Source organism: Mchenga conophoros, linkage group LG8 (assembly GCF_057382185.1).
Source record: "Mchenga conophoros isolate Kocher_MC1m ecotype Shallow Benthic linkage group LG8, M_conophoros_male_GT1.1, whole genome shotgun sequence".
NCBI lineage: Eukaryota > Metazoa > Chordata > Actinopteri > Cichliformes > Cichlidae > Mchenga > Mchenga conophoros.
The window spans coordinates 13,438,280-13,460,982 of NC_140533.1; the positions used below are offsets into that span (position 1 = coordinate 13,438,280).

The 22,703-nt window shown below is 41.9% G+C and overlaps 1 protein-coding gene across 6 annotated transcripts in view; it reads right to left on the bottom strand.

Annotated features, from left to right (window-relative positions):
• Positions 1-22,703, bottom strand: part of ankfn1b (ankyrin repeat and fibronectin type III domain containing 1b) — a 155,438-nt gene that overhangs the window by 23,398 nt on the left and 109,337 nt on the right. For all 6 annotated transcript variants that reach the window (XM_085284320.1, XM_085284319.1, XM_085284321.1 and 3 more), the window contains 3 exons: positions 16,075-16,197; positions 1,218-1,437; positions 774-981 (listed from right to left, as the gene is read on the bottom strand). In XM_085284320.1, the coding sequence (XP_085140446.1) occupies positions 774-981; positions 1,218-1,437; positions 16,075-16,197 (551 nt within the window). The remainder of the gene's footprint in view (positions 1-773; positions 982-1,217; positions 1,438-16,074; positions 16,198-22,703) is intronic.

Sequence of the window (22,703 nt, forward strand, 5' to 3'; positions counted from 1 at the left end):
ACACCTTTATGGTAGTTTCTAAGCTTGCTGCAATCCAAAATCAGCAAAGCTGATTAGAAAGCAGCAGTATATTGCTTTCCCCCGGTGTAACAGAGGGAAATCCCACTTTCAGAGTGTCGCTGACTTCTGATCATTTCCCTGGGAGAAGCGCTCCCCTGACTTCAAAGCTCTTACTGAAGTGGCGCTTGTAATTTCCAGTCTCCAGTGTGGGAGCAGAGCACAAATTAAGCCTCCAGAACTAATTAAAACCGTCATGATAAGCTGTCTGCTCGAGGCAAAGACACAAAACCTAATGACAATTGCCTCTGCAGCAGCGTCTCGATTTGTTTTGAGTACACAGAAGTGAGTGCTCAGTTCAAGTGCACGCAGGCAAAGAGGAAGGCTTGAGTTCAAGCTGGGGAAACGCCAAGTCCAAGACAGGTTTATGCTCATATTCTAACTGTAACTGTCTAATTCTTGTTTTCACATGTGTGTGTGTGTGTGTGTTTAGATCCTATTCCAACAAAAGAAAAACATTCTTCTTATTTCATAAAAAGATCACGTGGAAAATAATGCACAGGTTTTCTCTTCCCACCGTTTAAAAATACTAAATTTATACATTTGTTTTGTAGGTTAATTCCTGCAACTTTAATTTCAGTGAGCACCAGACTGCACGCGCATGTGTTTATGCAGTATTATAACACTATGAAAAGATGAAACTTTATTTGTTTTGTTAACATTATCGTGAGCTTAAACCATCACTACCAGCAGGTACGCTCTGCTTCTCTACTCACAGTGGGGGCTCTCCTTGGCACCGGCTCGCAGCAGAAGCTTAGCCATGGGCACATTATTGGTCATGATGGCGATATCAAGGGGCAGGAGCCCCTCGCTGTTAGGAGTGTTGAGATCCAGCTCCTCCAGACTGTACTGTGAGAGAAGGAGCTGTACCAGGTCCAACTCTTGATGTTCCACTGCCTCAAAAAGAGCTTCGTTACTCTGAAACTGTAATAATGAATGTTAGGAATGAATAAAAATGAATAGGAAAGTTCTTTGCAGTGCAAACATGGAAAACGCCATTTTTCTTCATGCTTTCTGTGTTGCTATACAGTAAATAGATATTTGGGTGTGCAACGCCAATACCTGAGACTATTCAAGTCTACGTGTTTTCCCCGACTATTTTTAGATTACAATGTTCCTGGGCTTATTATTTTTTCCCTCTCCCTCGCTCTCTGACTTACTATGGTGGTTTTGCGGAGCCTCTCCTTGTCTCCTCCCCGTCCTGACACCACACTGTCCTCCAGAGCAGGGGGGTTGGTGCCCACGCGGAACTTTCCAGACAAATTGCGGTAAAGGCGGCGAGCAGCGCTCGGTGAGGACAAGCTGGCAGACTTGCGAGCCGAGACTGGCTGGTGGGCCTGGTCCCCTCTCATGGGCTGCGTCATTTTGGCCGAGTCAGCCCTATGGGAAAGATGGATGCATGGGAGACATGAGTGATAGGTGGGAGTAAGAAACAGAATCTGACATCTGGTACGATACATCACGCTGTAGGAGAAAGAGGGGAAAGAAAAGGTGCTGAGTACAAAATTCACTATGTGTTCGCTTCTCAAGTCTACCATAATATCTTACATCTTTGGGAAAGGTCACTGAAGTCATGACCAGCTGCTATAGCAATAGAGGAACAAAATACAAGGGAAGCAGAAACAAGCATTTTAGTTTACACTTACAGGTTTATCGAGATTCTACTTTATAAAATCAGTTTCTGCTTATAGAAACCAGCACATAAACTGCACAGCCGGCAGAAGGACCGGCGAGACCCCCATACAGAAGATAGGTCACATCAGTGGCAATGCATGCAACACTGATTGCTTAGAATGAGGGTTGCAAATTGGCTTGCAGACACACATCTGTGGGCAGTGCTAAAGCAACGTAATTAGTGCACTTTGTACGAGATTTGTCTATCAACTCAGAAGCTGATGCCGAGCTTCACTTTGCGGCCTAATTAACGCTAAGCTCTGTTATATTACCCAGTGGGAGTGGGGGCTAAAACACCAACGATCGAAAGCATGGTGATACATTACACTGATTTGCCAGATGGGCACCATGCTGACATTATCAGCTCTTACTCGCAGGTGGTGCACAGTCATCCTAAACTGGCAATGCCAGCCTTGGTAGCCGGTTTGCCAACGCTGCTCTGCAATATCATACGTTAGTCAAAAAGATCATTATCTCTTGCTGATGGTTTCTTGGCATGACTGGTATGAAGATTATACTGTTCCCTCTCCATTTTGCCATGGGAACTATGTGGACGGCAGTGTGTTTCTGGGGAGAGTCTGGCATGTAGCGCTCTCACACACTCAGCTGCTGAAGGAAATGTCATCAGGACTCTCCGGGCGCTGGTGATAAACTCTGTGTCGGGTCCCACCAAAGAGAAGCAGAGAGATAACTGAATTCCTCAAGGACGCCTTTTCAGCAGCCCTAGCTCTTGTTTAGTACACCTCTCCCGATATCTTATGAACTTGTTCCTCCTCTAATCATCTCCTCCCCACTCCGTCTAACGCCTACCCTTCTTTCTATTGCTGTTTCACTCTTACTCTTTATCCCCGTACTGTTTATATTTCCCAGTATTTCCCAAATTCTCTCCACACTGTCATCACCATGATTCAACACTTAATCCCGCATGTTTATAAACAACTAATTATCCGCTAATTGTCCACGCTGATTATTAAATAAACAAGTAGGTTTCCATGTGAGGTGTAAGATAACAACTAAGCAAAAACTTAGTAAGTAGATGAGAAATTTAACTGTTGCCTTGCTTGGTTACCTCAAAAAATGCTCACTTGTTGGCAGCCACACTGAGAAACATCATCAGATAAATACTGGTGATGTTGTTAAAAAGAAAATGGTACTGGTTGAAGACACTACTGTAAATAAAGCTGTTAGTTTGGGCCATCTTGACACATGCCAAGAACAGATTTGCAAAGGTGAGAACATCTGTAGGAAAAATGTTATTTATACTCCCGCTCCACAATGGACGTGTGAGCCCAAATGAGTGTGCATACATACACACACTAACCCTCCCCCAACACATGTAGTTCGTACAACAGCTGACAGCGGCCTGCATTGTAGACTTTAAAGCGGGTCCAAGCCCCCGCAACAAGGCCTTTTTCACATGGCCAATACACCTAAAATACCCCCGATCCCCGTCCCTTCCCGCTCCGTCCCATCCATCTCCACTCCATCCCGTAATAGAGGCCTTATTTTAGACATCCTCGTGTTCCCGGCTGGGTCTAACCTATTCCAGGGTTCCAGATAAAGCGCGGCAGGTATTTGGAATAATTTTTCCATGGGCCTGGCCCGGAAGATAAAACAAGAGATATATTTGTAATGCGTGTGCTGGTATCCCATTTCAAAGAGAAAGCCCATTGGAATCCAGCTCCAGGCTTATTGTTATTTGCCTGAGATGGAACAGCCGACTTTTTTCTGTCGGCAGGATGGTGCCCCATCACTCTCTGACGACATTAGGGTGTGTGTAATGCGCTCTGTGTGTGTGCCCTGTGCTTTCAAAGGGATGTTGCATCCTACACATGAAATGGGGATGTCATTCCCCAATGACACAGCGCCCACACTAGAGAGAGAGAGAGATGAAACGTATAATGAATGGAGCCATTTAAAAATTATAAATAAATCAAATCAAATCCTAACAATTAAGCGTCACAGAAACAGAATCTATGATGAATGTATGTACGAACACCCTTGGAGAAACTATAGTACTGTGCAAAAGTCTTGAGCCATCTCTCATTTCAAGGAGCCAGACTTTGTTGTAAGGCTTTCTGACAGTCTTTCAACGTTTTTCTTTGGACATTGGCTGCTTTTTCACTCATTTTCAGTCCAGTCCTCCTGCCTGACCATTTTCATGTTTTTTTCCCCTCAGACAGCTACTTAACACTGACCTAACCCAAGGGATGAACCAGGGTTGTGTCCCACATAACAGACAACCTAGTGGAAAAAAGCACAATTTGTACTTGATGAAACAAAGTTATCAAAGATCTGACATAGGGCCTGAGAAATGCATCTGGTTCTTCAGAAGACCCATCTAATCTTCACAGTGGAAGGGTGGCTGTAAAAAAGCCACTCTTAGGAAAGGGAAGCAGGGAATAGGGCATCGAGGGCCGGTGTCCTGCAGGTTTTAGATGTGTCCTTTTTCCATTGCAGCTGATTTAAATGGCTAAATTACCTCCTCAACCTGTCTTGAAGTTCTCCAGAGGCCTGGTAATGAACTGATTCAGGTGTGTACACCCAGGGTGAGATCTAAAACCTGCAGGACACCGGCCCTCGAGGTCTGGAATTGGCTGGGCTAAGGTATGCCAAACTACACAAGAACAGAAATTTCTGGTTAAATCTGTCACGAGTCTGTATGAAGGAAGGCAGGAGAGAGGTACAAAAGTGAAGGCCTAAAGCCATGTGTAAACACGGTAGAGGCTCAGTCATAGTTTAGGGCTCAGCCAGTGGTGTTGGAGATCTTTTCAAAGTTGATTAAATTATATGGGCTATTTTGAGACTTTTGCACAGTAGTTTAATCATACTGAATACTGATGACCTGTCTATCAGTGACCTTAGTGTTGACTGAACATGAATGCACGTGTTTGGGCAGCTCAGATAAATGCTGAAAAAAATCATTAAAACAACGAGTAGCATATTAAAACTGAAAAACTGACAGTTAAAGTTGGTGAAATTCACACTGACGCTGTTTCTGTTATAAAGTGGTAAATGCCAGGCATGTCCGCACCTTAAAGACCTCTAGGGCCCGGCAGTATGGCCCAAGAGAACAGTTTCTCCGACAATAAACATGAAGAACCAGATGTGCAAACTCAGACTCACAACACACAAATAACCATGCTTGAACCTACTTGAACTTGAACAAATCCAGACAGCGACTATTGCACACAATTTCCTACTGTTTTACCAGTTTTTGGGAAGCAGGAAGCAGTTGTTCTGGGAAACCAAAAGTCTCAACCTAAAAGCCAAGCTCCACGCTTGGCTCTTGATCAGTGCCACATCAAATACACCGAGCATGCTGCTGTGAACATCTATTAGGCCCACAAAAAAAATTAACACCCCCAAGTTGCAAACACACGTACATGCAGCATCCGCTTTATCAAACCATATCAAAAACAGCTTGGGCCTCCAGTCAGTGAGTCACATGTAAACAGAAACTTCACAAACACAGGGACACGGAGTCTAGACATTCACTTACTGTTTGACCGAAAGTCAAGATGGGAAAAACTATTATTTAAAGAAATGGTAAATAATTGTCAGTTAAAGCATTTGGGAGCCAACCGTAAACACGCAAATACCAGCATTTGTGTGCAGAAGGGCGTTTCACTGAACCTGGTAGCAGAATGGATAAACAGCAACTTCAATGAATCCATCCAACCGGGGGTGACAGATTCACCCATCCTCTCAATAATAATAATAATAATAATGTATTTTCTAGCAATCAATCTACCCGCAGCCACAACAGCTGTTCTTGTTCTGGTGGTTCAGTCTTGTGAGATTTGGGAATGAAAACACGTTCCCTCTCCCTCACCAGCTTTGATTCCGACACATTTTTGCTGTTCCCCTCTCTTCCTTTGTTTCCCCGTCTTTCACACACAATTAGTTTGCCTCCTCTTCTTGTCACATAGTAACACGTTTTTGCCATTAGCTGCGCAAGTAACTCGGGGAAAAATTCAAAACAGTTGCTCGGATGTTTGTAACGAGGTAATGCACAAATAGTTAGGACAAATAGGAACGAGAATGCAAGAAGAAAAATGTTGTTGGCCACTGCTTTGTATTCCTATAAACACAGATAATGTCAAGATAAACTGGAAACAGTGGAAAATCTCTTTATATAACCACAATTTGCTATTGCAAAGTATGCATGTGCGTACATACGTGCCAGAAAAGGACATTACAGAGAGTGCTGCTCAAATTAGCTACAGCAGCACAAAGGAGGATCTATTGACAGTGAGGAGCAGACTACATAATTGCAGTAAAGCAAAGAGAACAGTACAAATAGATATGGACAGTGCTGTTTAAAAGGTTTGCCCTTAAAAGAGGCCCAGTATGCTACCTAAGGAGCAAACAGTCATTTGTTTTCCTTTCTTTCTTAAAATCACCTTAACATCCCTCTCTATCTCCATCCACACCCTCTCCCACTTCTCTCGCCCCCTTTTCCCACTCAACCCATCAAGGCCATCCAGTCCCAGTGTCTTCACCTTCAGTCTCCAATGCCACTCGCTCAAACTCCTTACTATGGCTAGTCAACTCCTACGAGAGCACATTAATGTGATTTCTGTTTGGCGGTGTACTTCTAACTGAAATTACTACGTATTACTCGACGTGTATAAGGTGATTGTCTCGACAAAATAACTGGAGACGGATGGATGGGTAGAGAAAGATGCAGAAATGGCAATAAGCAGCAGCAGAAGGACGGCGCTTGGGGAAAACAAGGTGGCGGGGAGTGAGGGAGGTATACGGGCGAAAGGAGAAAGTCACACAAACTCGTGCGCTCGCTCACACGCGCAAACACACACATACACAGAGTACGCTGGCTGCTCTAAATGTGGCTTGTAGAAGGAAATTCTGAAATCTGAGTCTTGGCACCAGACAGGCTGGAAGCAGCCAGGCTGCTAGAGGGAGAGCGAGAGAGAGAGAGAAAGTGGGGTTGGGTGGGAGGGAGGGTGGGTGGGCGGATTGGGAGGACGAGGGGAGTATTGCTAGAATTGCCTTGGCTCTTATCAGCTTATAGGCAACATGAGGCCACTGCAACACTCAGCCACATGCAGCCCCTCGTGCATACCGCATGATTTTGCAGAGACGATCAGAACAAGTCTACGACTCTTTTGGGTCAGAGTCTGTGTGTGAGGATTTACTGAGGGATGTATCAGGTGTGTGCATCCATTAAAAATAAAACACTTTTTTTTACAGTAATTCTTAAGGCAGAGTCAAATGTGGGTGGAATATCATTCCTGATATGCATTCAAAAAGAGGTCAAGTGGCCTGTAAGCAGCGCACCCAAGATTTGTAGTATATTAGAATGAAGTCATTGAGATGACAAACAGCACTGATAAGTGCAGAGTAAACATTGCTGTGTTTAATGAAGGGCTGCAGACAGCAACACTGAGTCTGGATTCTGCTGCGGATTCTGTTGTTTACATTAGAATAACACTGCAGCTTCAACTTTCCCGTTTTCATAATCTAGAGGCGCTACCTCATATATCACTGTTCTTGTAAAGTGGTATTTATTTGGTATTGTTAGCTCTGAGTGAGTCAGGGCTGCATTCTTGTAACCTATCTCGCACGGAGATAAAATCCGGGAAACTTGACTGTGATGAGCCCAAGTCTGTGCCGCCGACTGATACACGTCTGGTGTAACAGTCAAACAATTACTGAGCAGAAAAACAATTCACCACATGTAACTTACTTTCACATGTGTGCATATTAAGCTGCCACAAAACCGTGCTTCATCCTCCCTCATTTTCTTTTTCTCATTTCTGCTTTTTCCACTCTTTTTTCCTCGCTTTCTCTTCTCCTCCCTTGGGAGAGTGGCAGAGAAGGGCTAGGCGGTCTGCTGTATGTTTAACCTTTGAAGTGGGCCTGCTGTGCCGAGCAAGGCCTGCCACCTGTTGGCTCTGTGTGTGCGCATGTGTTATGTGTGTGTGTGTACGCAGAGGTAAATCTCTCTAATTTTGATGAGCAGAGACAACAGCGGAGTCGCCATGGGGATGTGATGTGGCGGGCGGTGGCCGACGTTCTCAGGAGGGAATGGGGGTGGACTTGCAAGGTGGGATCACCCACACACAAACATACACAAAACCCCCTCCCCTGTCAGAGGCTTGGTGACACTGTGTCTCCCACGGCGATCGTGGGTCCAGCCTGGGTGGCTCCAGACCTTCTGTATGTCTCTCAGTATGCATGTGTGTGTCTGAGTGTGTGTGTTTGTGTGTGACACCAATGGGGTTCCTGCCTGGGCCACCATATGCCACCCACCCAGCCAGAGAGAGGCTCTGGGCAGATGGGGGGGGGGGGACCCTCGGCGACTGAAGCCACCAGTTGGCTCATTCTCTCAGTCACACGCCGGTCGGGCGCCATGTTTAAAGTCCCACGGCTATTTATCTGGGCTAGGGATGGAGGGAGGTGGTCGGATGGGTGGGGAGACCATTCTTACTGTGATAGATGCTTTGTAAAAAATGATAACACACATTCTCACACACATGTGCACTGTCCAAACTGGATGGACAGATGAATGATAGAGAGGATGGAAACACGAATGACATCATTGTGAGTGTCTGTGTGTGTCTGTTTGAGAAAATCACACATATATTATTATTATCCTTTATTTATCCAGGTGAAAGAAATTTAACTCTCATTTCCGAGAAAGACCTGGCCATATGCGAAAACAAACAAAAATATTAAACGCTGCACTGTACGCACGCACACACACACACAACCACATGCAAAGACATTTCCATGACTACACAGTGTGCTGATAGAGGAGGCACAACATGTTTGTGTGAAACAGCGAGTTTGGTTGTGAAACAACGCCACGATGCCACAAGCCGCATCATTCACATTCCACAGTGTGTCCTCTCTCCTGTCTTCCTCACCTCACCTCCAACCAGTCACAACAGATGCGCATCCCTGAGCCTGGTTCTGCCAGAGTTTTCTTCCTGTTAAAAGGGAGTTTTTCCTTCCCACAGTCACCAAGCGCTTGCTCATAGGGGGTTGTCTGATTGTTGGGGTTTTCTCTGGAGGTGGAACACTAAACTGTGCATAGCAGGAACATTATTAAATAACAATATAAACATTGTTGATCATTTAACGGAGACAAAAATCTGATGATGTGAGATAAACTTGGCTACTGCTAGCTGAGTGAGAGCTGGAAAATGAAAAGGAGAAAAAAGAGCTAAGAACAAATCCACTGATTTGTAAGTAAATTCGACTCTTTCCTGATTTTCAGAGTGCAAATTATTTTCCAAGACTACTTTAAATGAGGGGGTATAGTTCCTCAAGACTTGGCTGATTGCATAATTTTATTAACCATGCGTGATTATACTCTAACTCTCTGCACACGTATGCACAAGGAGAAACCAACACACTGACGCTACACATTTCTCTCGCGCTCTATCCAAGCTCTCAGTCTAGTTTTTAGATCTTTTCACCACTCTCTCTTGCTGTCTCTTTCCATCATCTTTTCAATCTGTCTTTTCATCTACTTCAGTCTCAATCAGTCAACCTCTCTCCAGTTTTCTTCTCTCTCCTTCTCTTCTTACCTATTTCAGTCTTCTCTGACTTTCCCAACTTCACCGTTTAAGTCTCACTCCCTCCTTCCCATTACACTCCATCCCTACTCCAGTCTTTCTGTGCCTGCGTGCTGAGTTGAGGTTTGGAGTGGAAACTAGAGTATCAAGTCCGAGACACACAGGACAAGAGGGAGCCAGCCTCATAAATCTCCCTTAGCGCAGCCCACAGCATCCAGTCGGGATTGTGTATGAGTGTGCTGCTGGTGCACGCACGGCTGAGGCTGGACATATATGTTTATATGTATTTGACACAACATTGTTAATCTGCTCAAGTGCATTTTTTTGCAAGCGTGTCTTTTTCTTTCACGTGCTTTGTGTCCGTGTTTATGTATGAGCATGAATGTGTAAGCAACCTTGGACTTATTCAAAAGCAGAGCTAGCAGAAATTCTGCACCTGCATGTGGACCAGAATCTGTAGTCTCATCCCACCAACAACTCAACCTCAACAAATGAACCTTGCGGCTCAATATTCAGAGAAAATTCTTTCACGCATTAAAAATAGTGTACAAAAGTCACTCGCCTTTTTTCAACTTGTTTCCCCTTATTGATTTCTTTTTATGCTAGAGCAAATAGTATATATTTTTTGCTGCCATCTTAAAAAAAAGAAAGGAAAACTATCTGGACTTTGACTGGGCAACTGTAACCATGATTCTTTTCTTTTGTCAGCCATTCTATTGCAGATTAGCCTCTGCATTATGGCCGAACATCTCCACTTTGGTCTCATCTTTCTAAATGCCGTTGTTCCAGAAGTCTTGTGGTTTGTTCAGTTACAACTTTTCAAACCCAAGCTGTGCTGCCATGTTCTTTTTAAACAGAAGAAGCTTTCTCCTGGCAACCTTGTCAAACAAGCCACACTTGCTCAGCTGTTTTCTAATTGTACCGTCATGAAAGTTAACATGCTAAGTGAGGCCTGGAGTCTGACATGTAGCTGTTTGTTTTCTGGGGGATTTCTCTGAGGATTGGATGGTCTAACCTTGGGGTGAATTTGTGGAGTCCTCACTGCAGAATGATGGACTTCTATAATCTTTCTCAGATTAATGGGCAGCAATCACCACTTCTTTAAGATCCCTACAAACTGGCAAAACCTTTACTTTTATAAAGGTGCTGATGATCAATTAACCAAGTCATCTGATGGCTGCTACTCTTAACTCCTGTGGAGGCAGTAAACCTGTGTTAAGCTTTACTTTGATGCTGATGGCTGGTCACTTGCAAACACTTCAGGCTTTAGTTGCCTAGGTAACAGTTTGTATGTCAATTAACAGTATCTCACATTTTCATTAGTAGTCACTTCAATCGCTCATGTGGAAGCTTCTCTGAACCGTCTTACTCAGGTCCCACCTCTCCAGTGGTTCTTTTGCCCATAGTCACTTGAAGTTGCTCAACATTTCTCGCTCTCTCTGCAAATCACTTTGTGGGACGCAGCTTAAGGGCGTACTTAGCTTTGTTTTAGCTTGACTCTAGGCTCTATAATAGCTTCAACTATATGTGTGCAGTCCACACAGGGTTTAGCATAATTAGTTTCCACGTGTCAAAAGCTTTTCAGTGTTTAAAACAATTTAATTCAGTCACAGAGCAGGTATAAAGTGTCACACATTCCAACAGAAGCAGGAGTCCACCCCACTCAGCAGTGATTTTTAACAGATCTTTAACATGTTCCGATCAAAATTTCTAAAGAGAAAAATCACAGGCATTTATAACCTCCTCATTAGTCCGTTTCGTTTGAACTGACAGCTCTCGGCTACAGAAGAAAGGAGAAAAATTTACAGAGAGAACGAAAATAAAAAGGAAAAAGCGAGGAATAATAAATCAAATTAGAACCAAATGCGGCAAGTGGCACAATGTCCAAAACCACTTTACACCCGGGCCCCCTGAGCATTGTCCTCCTTTTACCACTAAGACTTTGGTGATTTCTTAGTACTCTTTTTTTATTCCCTTTGTACACATTTCATAAGGATTAACACTTGGTAGCTCCCATTCACCCCTACACACCCAAAACAGCGCTAAGTATTACAATATGTGTTTGCTCATGTATGTGTGTGAGCATGAATAAGAAGGAGATATTTGAGTTAATATATTGACCGAGGAATAGGGCAGGCCAGTTTCTCTCCTAACATCAAAGTTCAGACGTCATCCTCAGAGTGCCGTCAGCTTGGAGTGATTCCTGAAGACACGGTGGCACCAGGCAGAGCGGAGGGCCTTCGGGGGATTGAGAGAATTTAAGCCTTCTAGCGCACGCTGACTAAAAACACAAGACAATCAAACACTTTCTGGTGTCGTACCAACTGCGCTCCTTCCTTTTCCAACTTTAATTTGTGAAGTGGATATAGTTTGATTACCAAACGTGGATGTTTAAGTACTTATGTATAGAGTTTCCTCGCCACGAGTACTGCAGGGGAAATGTTTTGGGAAATAAAAACTGCTTGGCTGATAGACATGGCTGTTTCTCTATTGCACTCAAGGGTTTTGGTGAAGGGTTAGAACTGCCTCTCTGTCACTATTAGAGAATAAAGTAATGAAGACTTACTTGCCGGCCTAGTGTTGCATCAGAAGCAGTATCCCTTTACAGCTCCAGTATTAACTCTCAGACTCTACCAGATGTCTCCTGTGTTCACGTAATACACAAAAAACGAGATAGCAAATACGCACACCAGTGCTAATCAAGACACCCCCATGCGATCTCAGAGGTCTGAAGCCTGAGTTTGAATGCTGATCTCATTACATGAAACTTTGTTCATGTTTAATATTGTAACCATTGCAACCGTATACATTTTTTAAATAACGAAAAGCAGTCTTTTTATCTAAATAACAGATTTCCCCAAAGCCACCGTTTTAAACATTCTGATTTCCATTGTATTTGCAGCGACTAGTAAAAGAAGATCAAATCAATCTTTGGCAATCATAAATTGTAACAGCTACCCTCTTATTTTGCCTTTAACACTTCTTAAAACTCTCACTCTCCACCCTCCTTCCACTATTTTCTCCACCCACATCCCCAGAGGCCATTTACTATGATTACCAATAACAATAACACTGCCATTATCTTTTACTATTGCATTTTCCCAAGGCTCTGCCAGCCTTTACAGACTTTAAGCTACAAAACGGCTCCCGTTTCAAGCTTGTATATGGGCTGCCTTGGCTCAGAATTCCCTTAATAGTCGCAGTTTGTTTGGGTATCTGACGTGAATCGACATAAATGGCAATGGCCCACTAAATAAGATAGTAAAGCTTTAAGCCACCTGAGTCAGCCTTACTCCAGAGTGCTGCTGGCTGCTTTCCAGCTTGGTGTTTTATACAACCTTTGTTTCACTTTATAGTTAGAAGTTTTATTTTGAGTGAAAGCAGGGGGCAATGAGCAGAAAAACATAATGAAACCTTAATTTAAGAGCATATTTTTGTGGATAAAATCCTACATATTACACATTGATTACGGGGACACACATTCCAGGGAATTTGTTTTACTGCGTCTGGTTAAGAACACACAAGATTCTTCACTGATTAGTAAGGCTTGGAAAAATGGAAAGCAATTACAGACTGCTGAGCTCTACTGGAAGATCAGCATGCAAAACATACAAAACGCCTTACTGTCCGAAAATTATACAGTACTATGCTAAATTCTTAAGCTTCCCCTCCTCTCTTCGTTTAGCTGATCCCTTTAGGGTTCATCATAGCAGATCAACTCCCACCATCTAACCCTGTCCTTTTCACCCTAACCTTTATTTTTCTAAGAAAAGTGGAAAATTGTAAAGTGCACACATACATTGAAATAAAAAATATAAACGAGCTGGCAAGTCATTATTTTGTATGGCCATCTGTATTCTTCAACACAGCCTGAACTCTATTACGCAGATATTGGGGTAATTTCTTTAAGTAGTCTTCAGGAATAGTTCTCCAGGCGTCCTGAAGGACATTCAAAGCTCTTCTTTGGATGTTTCTGCCTTTTGTTTTGATCTCTGTCAAGATGATCCCACACTGTCTCAATAATATTGAGGTTCAGGCTCTGGGGAGGCCAGTCCATGACGGATAGTGCTCCATTGTGTGTTTTTCTATTCTGGCATGCTTTTACTGCATTGGCAGTGTGTTTGGGGTCATAGTCATTCTGAAAAATGAAGCTGTTGCCAATCACACTCTTTCTAGACTGTACTGGAAGTGACTGGTGTGATTTGGTGCTCCATAAATTAAACTGAATTGAATTAAATTGAGTGGTGTGTTAAAATGTGATGGTATGTTTTTGGCATTCATAATTCCATCAGTTTTGACAAGCTCTCCAACACTACTGGCTGAACTGCATCCTTAAACCATGTCGGAGTCCTCACTTTAGACGCTCATTGCTGTACCTCTGTCCTGGCTTTCTCCATCCACAGTGACAAGGATTTGAGCCAAAAGTTTCACATTTGGATTTATCACTCCATCACACCTGCTGATTTTTCTTATTTAATTCAGACTTTTTTCCCTGTTTTCACTTCCTCAAGAATTGCTTTTTGACAGCCACCCTTCCACTTAAGACTATTTCTAATGAGCAGTTAACTGATTAGCTGAAGGGGCATCTCTTAAGCCCTCTCTCAGTTCTCTTTATCCTATTTCTCAAGCACATGACTCCATCGTGTTCATCGGCTTTAGATAGCTTTTAAGGGTTGCAATTTCTTCTTTTGGCTCACAATTATCCAGTTTCATTACATTTTTGGGACACATTCCATGCTATGCCAAAATATATTTAGATTTCTGTGTTTGTATAGACCAGAGGTGGGCAAGTCCAGGCCTCGAGGGCCGGTGTCCTGTGGGTTTTAGATGCGTCTTTGATCCAACACAGCTGATTTAAATGGCTAAATTACCTCCTCAACATGTCTTGAAGTTCTCCAGAGGCTTGGTAATGAACTCACCTCTGGTATAGACAGAACAAAGGTTCAACCCTTGAACTGAGTGTCTTCTTTAATCCTTAAATAATTCATAGGTCTGTGTTAAGTGGCTTAGCAAAAAACCTCAAAATCATCTAAAAATTGTTGGGTATAAGAAATGGACTGAAAATAAGTGGAAAAAGTAGCCAATGCCCAAAGAAAAGCTTTGAAAGATCTTCAGAAAGCCTGGAGAACTACAGACCAGACCAAGCCTGGTTTCTTCAAAGCAAATTACAAAGACATGAGGGGTGACTCAAGAATTTTGCACAGTACTGTATATATGGAAGAACTTTCATGAGTAATTGCAACTCATCACTGCGAACTACGCTAGGCAACATGGCATGAAACCACATAACATCACATACTTAACAAGTACACTGCTTAATCATGAATATTTTTGTGATGACATTTATCCCTGAGAAGTTCTCATTAACAATGATTAAAGCAAGACAGATTGTTTAGACTACAGGAAGTGCTGTAAATGTTGAACACTTTCAAATATGCAACTGACTGACACACACGTTTTCCTTTGGAGTCTGTTGATCACTATGCATTCCAGAGACGCTTTTTTGGCCCTGTCAAAGTTGGACCAACCTTGTTTCACCTCCCTGTAGCATGACTCAGGCCTCAACCTTGAATCTCTCCCCCTGGGGACCCCTTATTTATGATGTCACAAAAGGCCAGTCACACTCCTGTAACAGTGGCAGGGCCCGCAAAAAGTCAAAATCCAGCTGTAGTCAAGCCCCCCCTCATCCCTCTTGTAAATGAGCATGTCCAATCTACCCACTGAGTTTCATTAAAACCAGACCACATCAATCAGGGCCTGAACTTTAAAGGCCAGGTCCCTTCTCAAGCAGCATGGAAGAAAAACATGGAGCTGTTAAAGTAAAAGACCTCACACTGCACATACACTCTAACGCTCATTCACTTAACACCACATTTCTGCTGGCGGACCACACATCGCAATACTAGTCCGAGACCACACAGTTGGTCTCATAAGGCCAACAAAAGACCTCGTAAGACCTCACACCAGGCCCTAGCACGATTCGATAGGACCTCAGAAATTTAACACACCTGTAACTCCACAAAATGTAAAGTAACTGCCGAATAGCTACTGTAGTCCCTGCACAGTAATCATCGACCTAGAAAAATCTGGTGATTGGGGATTTTCTTACTTGACAAAATTGAGTGCAAAGGAAGTGTAAGGTCCTCTTAAACCTGTGCCTGTGCTCCCAAATGTAGGGAAAGCACAAAGGAAGAGCCAAGAATACATAGCAGGAAACTCAGGAGGCATGTCAGATGGACGAAAGGCAGGATCAATGGGCAGATAAATGAGTGTAAGCCAGGCAACAAGAGGGGAGACTGGGAAGGATTCCCATGGGTGGGGACTGGAAGGCAGCCTCGCAATGGAAAGCTTTCAAACTCCTTTCATCGGGTGCCTGAAGACTGGAGCTTTACAAGAGCAAGATGAGCCGGCGCCACTGGAGCATCTTGGCGCTCTTCAACGAAACCCAGACGCAGAGACAGAACAGGACCCTATCACCACTTTGCCCACCCTTTGCTCCCACCCCAGCCCCCCCCCAGTTTTCATCAACCTGAGACTTGACTTTGTAAACAGACATGACTCATTGCAGTTGTCTCTCTTTTCTTACATGTTATTTTTATTCAAAATTATACCCGTAACAACACTTAATATTTCACTTTACTAAATATTCTTTGCAGTGTGATACGTGTTTAGACCTTTTGCTACTGCTTCTTGCAATTTTTCATAATTTTTAACAGAAGATGAAAAAAACAGAAGTACAGCCTTTGACTTTTAGTGAAAGCATGTGAGTTCAGAAATTGCGAGACGGTCTTACCAGTCGACACTAAGAGATCGTCTCCTGTAGGATGGAGGCCTTTCTGATGAAGTCTTCTCTGCCTTCGCTGGTCGCTCTTTGAGGGATAGACGATGAGTAAATTTGGAGATTCCCGACTCTGACCTGGGCAACAGAAAAATTACAAAGAATAAGACTTAGTAGGACTGATTTAGACAAAGATCTTGGCCTACTTGCTTGGCAAGTCTTAAGAAATCTTTTCTCTTCTTTGACATGTATTATACATTCTTACACAGAAGTTCAGAAGCACTTAATATACTGCCAGGGTCAGCTTGCCCTGGTGCTTCACTGTTAACAACACCTTTTACTCAGCACTTAATATAAAAAATGGCTAATAAGAAACAAGCACAGAGACTGACATATAGCTGGTTTGCCAAAAAGTGTTCAGCAGAGGTTAAATACTGGCAGAGAGCATGAATATCTGAGAAAGATCGATTCACTCATGCCTCAGACTAAACTAGTTTTGCAGAAAGCGCACAATACTCAGTGGGAATGTAGTCCACGAAGTTGACAAACAGCGTAACAATGCTTCAGCTCCCAGAGGAAACATTAGGTTTCAGGGAAAGCCGCATACTTCCTGCCTCATTTTCTCGAAATCTTTTTCCACACGAAAAAAAAGTCAAACACATTTTAATATCCTCTACTGGGCTGCCAATGTCCCAGTTCAACTTTTTACTCAAAATTAAAAACAGGAAATGTAATATTCCATTCCAGCCCGGACACATTTGATGAGACTCAGCATTGCAATATTGCTGTGGTAACACTGGGGACTAATCAAAATGTAATATTATTCTCTATCAAAGAGCCAGGCTTGTAGAGGAACACCGCTGGAGGAGCACGTCATGTAAAAATTCTCAACAATTATTAAGCAAACTTTTAGATCAACATGGCCAAAGTGGACAACGATCCAAAGATAATTTTAAGGCAATTCAAAACCCTGCAGAAAAAAAAATACAGATGAGACAGGATTACATAGATGATGCCCAGGCGTTGTGCAGGATTATCCCCTTTCCCAATCTCACACACATGCTTTTTCCATTTCATTATGAAATGGTAAAACAATAATAATGGCTCATACATATTCACACACGTACATAGATCTCCTCTCAACCTGAGCCAAAAAGCATTTTAGTCTCCATGGTGAGCTCTGTTGGAGACAAACTACATGAATGGTTAGATCAAGATTTGTGCAGATGACAGAGGCGCTTCTTGCCACTCAAAAACAAGACTTGCATCTGCCATCACTCTTGTGGATTTATGTGAGATGCTTCAGAAATTACTGTGAGCATAAGGCTTTGATAAAAGAAAAGATTAATAAAAGCATATACAACAGTTCATGGCATTACCAGATTGCTGAAAAGTGAGACGTGATATGGATGAATGAGAGTGTGGTGATTCACCCCGTTCCACCTAATTAAACTGCTTGAATGGCATAAGATCACGTGTATTTTTATTAATTTTTTACTTTTGATGAAGACGTCTGAGAGGCTTTTGAATGAGTAATTTGTATGATTTTGCCCAGGAGACTGCTTTGTTGTACAAAGGAGACAGAAGGTCTGAGTGTATCCTGACAAGTGTAATGCATCTATGAGGGAGGACTCAGATCTAAGAGAATGATTACTTAAAAACATGAAATTTGGATCCAGACCTTTGTTGCATCACAGACCTTTACATATTCCCCATTGCTGCAAATGAAAGACTGATGTGAGCTTGAAAATTCAATTCAGTGAAACATTACAAGATAACCTGCCTCTCTGACTTCTTCTTCTGATTTCTTTCTTCTTTTTTTAAAGTTATAATAAGAAAGACTTTTAGTTTAAAAACATAACAGCAATTTAAAAATAAATGAAATACAGTGACACTGTTGTTAACATGCTAACCAGCCAGTAGTAACATAAAACTCAAATTAGATTTCAAACTGAGACAACTAGAATTTGACCGATATAAGATTTCAAGACCAAATCTAATAGTTTGGTGATTTAAATCAAATAGTGCAACTTTTCTTTCTTTTAGACACACGAAACATAAACAGATTTATCTAACATGTTTTATGTGAATTATTATTTGATACGTGTTATGTGTATTATATATTTATAAGTCATTACTTAGATAACATGACTACGCAGTTTCATAAGTAATGCATGACTTTATTGTAACAAGTTGTTTAAGAATCAGTTATTCTTTGTCTGACTGTTGTTGCTTTTGGTGTTCTTGTTGACAAATAGGGAAGTTGCAGTGTGCACTCTGGTGGACAAACTATGTAACCTCAACACTCATAAAATGGTTGAAGGGTGTTTCACCTATCACTTCTTTAGTTTTTACAAATATTGTCATCGGCTGTTATAAATGCTAATGCCAATATTTCGGCAAACAAAGCTAATTGCCCGACCCCCGCCTTTATACACTATATTGACAGAAGTATCCACTTGTCTGCCTTCACATGCATATGAACTTGAGTGACATTCTATTCTTAATCTATATGGTTTAATATGATGTTGACCCATGCTTGACATATAACCAATGTTTAGGAGTGTGTTTATGGGAATTTTTGAGCATTTTCCTGGAAGAGCATTTGTGAGATCAGACACTGATGCTGAATAAGAAGGTCTGGACCACAATTTTCCACTCCAATTCATTGAGGTCAGGACTCTGTGCAGGTCAGTCAAGTTCTTTCACAACAAACTTGCTCATCCATGTCATTATGGACCTTTGCTTTGTGCACTGGTGTTCAGTCATGTTGGAACAGTAAGGGGGCATCCCCAAACCTCTCCAACAAAGTTGGGAGCATAAAATTGTCCAAAATGCGTTGGCATGCTGAAGCATTACGAGTTCTTTTCATTGGAACGAAGGCCGCATGAAGTTTGGCGGTCTGTAGCGATAGACTCTGCAGAACGTTGGCCACTATGAACCTGGACATTACCTGATCCCATTCTGTGATTTTGCATGGCCTACAATCCTAGTTACTGTTGTTTCCAATCACTTCCACTTTTTTATAATACCACTAACAGTTGACTGTGGAATATTTTGTAAAGAGGAAATTTTACAACTGGACTGTCGCACAGGTGGCATTCCACAGTGGAATTCACCGAGCTCCTGAGCGCGACTCGTTCTTTCACAAATGTTCGTAGAAGCAATCTGCATGCCTATGTGCTTGACTTTTTACCCCCGTGGTCATGGAGGTGAGTGGAACATCTGAATTCAGTGATTTGGATGGGTGAGTGAACACGTCTGGCAATATAGTGTATACCAGTCAGGGTTGTCTATTCTGCCCTCAGTATAGACATATTTAACACTTTTACATCTTAACCAGTGAACAAAATGAAAAGGAACTACTGGAGAGCGGCATGGCCAACAGATAAGATGGATGATTAAGGCTTTTTTTTGGCTTAACATGGACAACCACTCTCTTGCTACACTTAACACTCCTTCCCACTCTCTTTTTGACATTTCCTTCCATTAGGCAATGCCGAAAACTAGAGGCCCGGTCTCCTCTGCAAGCCAACGTTAACCCGCAGATCAGATTTCTGTGCTTTGGCAGTGTCTTCTACACTGATGTCAATGTTAAAACTCAAGTATATGAACACCAAGATGAAAGTGATTTCTGCATCTCAGGGCTGATTAAAGGGGTAATTTCTTCAACCTCTTCTCCTACACCATTTTCTACACATTGTGCCTTTAAAAAGACATGAAGACAAACATCTAATGCGACTAATTAATTACCAGTGTTATTTTCCCCCTCATTCCAACCAGTCCACATCCAGGACAGGCACCATTAACCAACAAAGAAAGTTTTCCTTCGTAATTGCAAAACATTTCTTTTTGATTAAAGACAACTTCTGAAAATTTGCTCTGATGCTGTGCAAGTTATTTCTCTTCAGACCAGCTGCCATAAGCTGAGATGAAAATGCAGTTCTTGTTCAAAATGACCTCATGCTATGGCTTATCTAGTAGAATAACAACAAGCCTTACTGCCTGTGTTCCCACTCCTACACCCTCAACTACTGTTTCCTGACCCAACGCCAACATCTCCAAAGAGCTGGTTGACCTCTAAGACAAAGAGACATATTTTCCTGTATGAATCACACAAATGGGGTGTGGGATTTTAGTCATATGGCAGAGAAACCCCTAATTGACGGCATTAAGCTAGGCTGGGCTTCTTCTTCTTCTTCAAGGGCTTTTAATTAAATTAGCACACAGGCTACTGCCAACAACTGACGCTGATGTCTGTTTTCATAAAGTGTGGACTTGACTAGTCTGTAAAATTCTGATTTATGAATAGATTTCAGGAGCGAGGGGTTTGGCTCATCATCGGTTGTTAATGAGTGATTTACTTTTTATGGATCTAATACGTTTATTTGGTGATTTACATAAAGAATTCAGTGTAAAAACTTCAAACAAACCTTTGGATCAAATGCATGACATGTACTGACCGTAGGATAAAAACTTCAATGCCATGAAAACACATAGGATCATGACTTCAAAGACACGGGGACCAGTGGACACAGATGAGGACTCAGGGAATCCCTTTGAGGGGTTTACAGGAAAACTGCACATGCGAAGCAGGTGGGTCTGAGTGGAGGGGGATCTGCTGGCAACTGGCTGCCCCTTGGCTCCCTGAGAGCGTCAATGCTGGCTCCACCCCATGCAGCTGTCCCTGATAACATCACCACAGAAGGCATATTGCGATGACGCAATCCCCTTGGAGGCCCAGGATATCCCGGTCGATTATCCTCTCATCAGAATTACATTTTCTCTTTCATTTTCCTGGTGTTGATTACAGTTAGAAAAATCAATGATTTGATTGATCATTTTTCATTACAAAATTGACACTGGAGGAGGGTGGGTTATCCACACGCAACCGATGACATTTTTAATCTATACCACGACCATGAAAATGCAGACAAAGGAACGAGATGACGCAAATGCACTTGCTGAGCTTCCCTGTCCTCTTTGAAAACTTCTGAATGGCGTCATACCTGTGTGTCAGTCCTCTTTTGCTTGAAACATAGAACATAGAAAAACAACAAGCACTCCGCCAAAGCAGCTCATTCTTTGGGCAAAATGTACTTTTAAGTTGTTCTGTTCTATTCTTTTGGAGTTTAAGAAGCTGGTAGTGCAGTATGAACGTGTAGCATTCATTTAATTGTTTAGTAAATCTGTTTAAATACTTCTTTTATTTTAAAAAAAAGTTATTCAGGAACATCGTACATGCATTCAAACTGTTGTGTATTCAAAAAGTTATAACCTGTGACTGTACTGTACATAAAAAAGTGATAATAAAATAACATGGCAATAAGAAACTGTTTTAATAGCTCTATATAGCAATTTAAGAACTTTGACCGTCAGATCAAAGTGACAATTTACCTTGAAGGAAAAGTCAGAGGTCAAATATGACATTTCTAAAATCTTTATACAATACTCTCTATATGTTGACAATATGCACCACAATTGTAAGAATCATAGTTTCTAGTTTTTAAGTCTTTTTGTCAGTTTTCAAACAATAAAGCACTAAGTTGACTTTGAAGAACTTCTTGGATATGAGCCGAATATTACTGGATTGTTAGCATGACTCCACTCTACACCCCGACAAACTTTGATCAGAACTCATTCAAAAGTTGTCTAATGACACGCACGCAACCAAAAAAAACTTCTTGGAGGAGCTAACTGAGTTATTTCAGCCTCCGTAAAGCATGGATACAGAACACTCTCTGAGCAAAAACCATGTGTGCGCTGACAGGATCCCCTGCAGTGGATGCTTTCTTTTCTATTGTTGTCTTTGATTGCATCCATATATGTATATTCATATGAATTCTTTCGTTATTATTTTTAGATTTTATGTGAATCTGTTGTGCAGCAGGTGAAGGTGGAGGAATCCATTTTATCTTTATACATACCAACCCATATACTGTTTTACTTTATATCTTTTACCTGCAATGCAGGGGTGTCAAAATCAGTTTAGCTTGTAGACCACATGCGGCCCCTTTGATTTTAAGTGGGTCAAACCAGTGAAGTTGTCTTTTTCTGTTATTGCAAAATTTAACTACACATTTAATTCTTGAGCTACAGTACATCTCTTTTATACTGTGCTAGTAAATCAAAGAAAACTATCAGCGTGACTCTTTGGGGTTAACGTATAAGAAATCAGTGCATTAAAAATGTTCTGGTAGCTCATTGCCCAGACTGTTCTGTAATTCAGTAAGTTTTTTTTTAAATTCCACATAGGAGGTTATCAGTTATCAGAAAATTATCAGTAGGAAAAGTTGTAAATCTTATGAAAATACAGTTAAAAGTCCAAAAATCTATGCCCTCCTTCACTTTTTCCAAAGCCTTCTGGGATTAGAGTCTTTACCAGACAGTTGCTGAAACATCTCATCAACTGTTTGACGGATGGCCTCGAAAATGTAAAGAGACTTGTGGTTATAAGAAAATAAAGCCTAAAGAATTTGGTAATCCCCTGACTTTTCTTCTAGCACAAAACATTAGGTTCAAATTCTTGCATATTAATGAAATCTCTTGCCAACTACCGGATGGATTGTTTTAAGCTTCACTATAGATATCCTTACCCTGAGGATGAGTCCTAATAACATGTGGATCCCATATTGATGGATTGG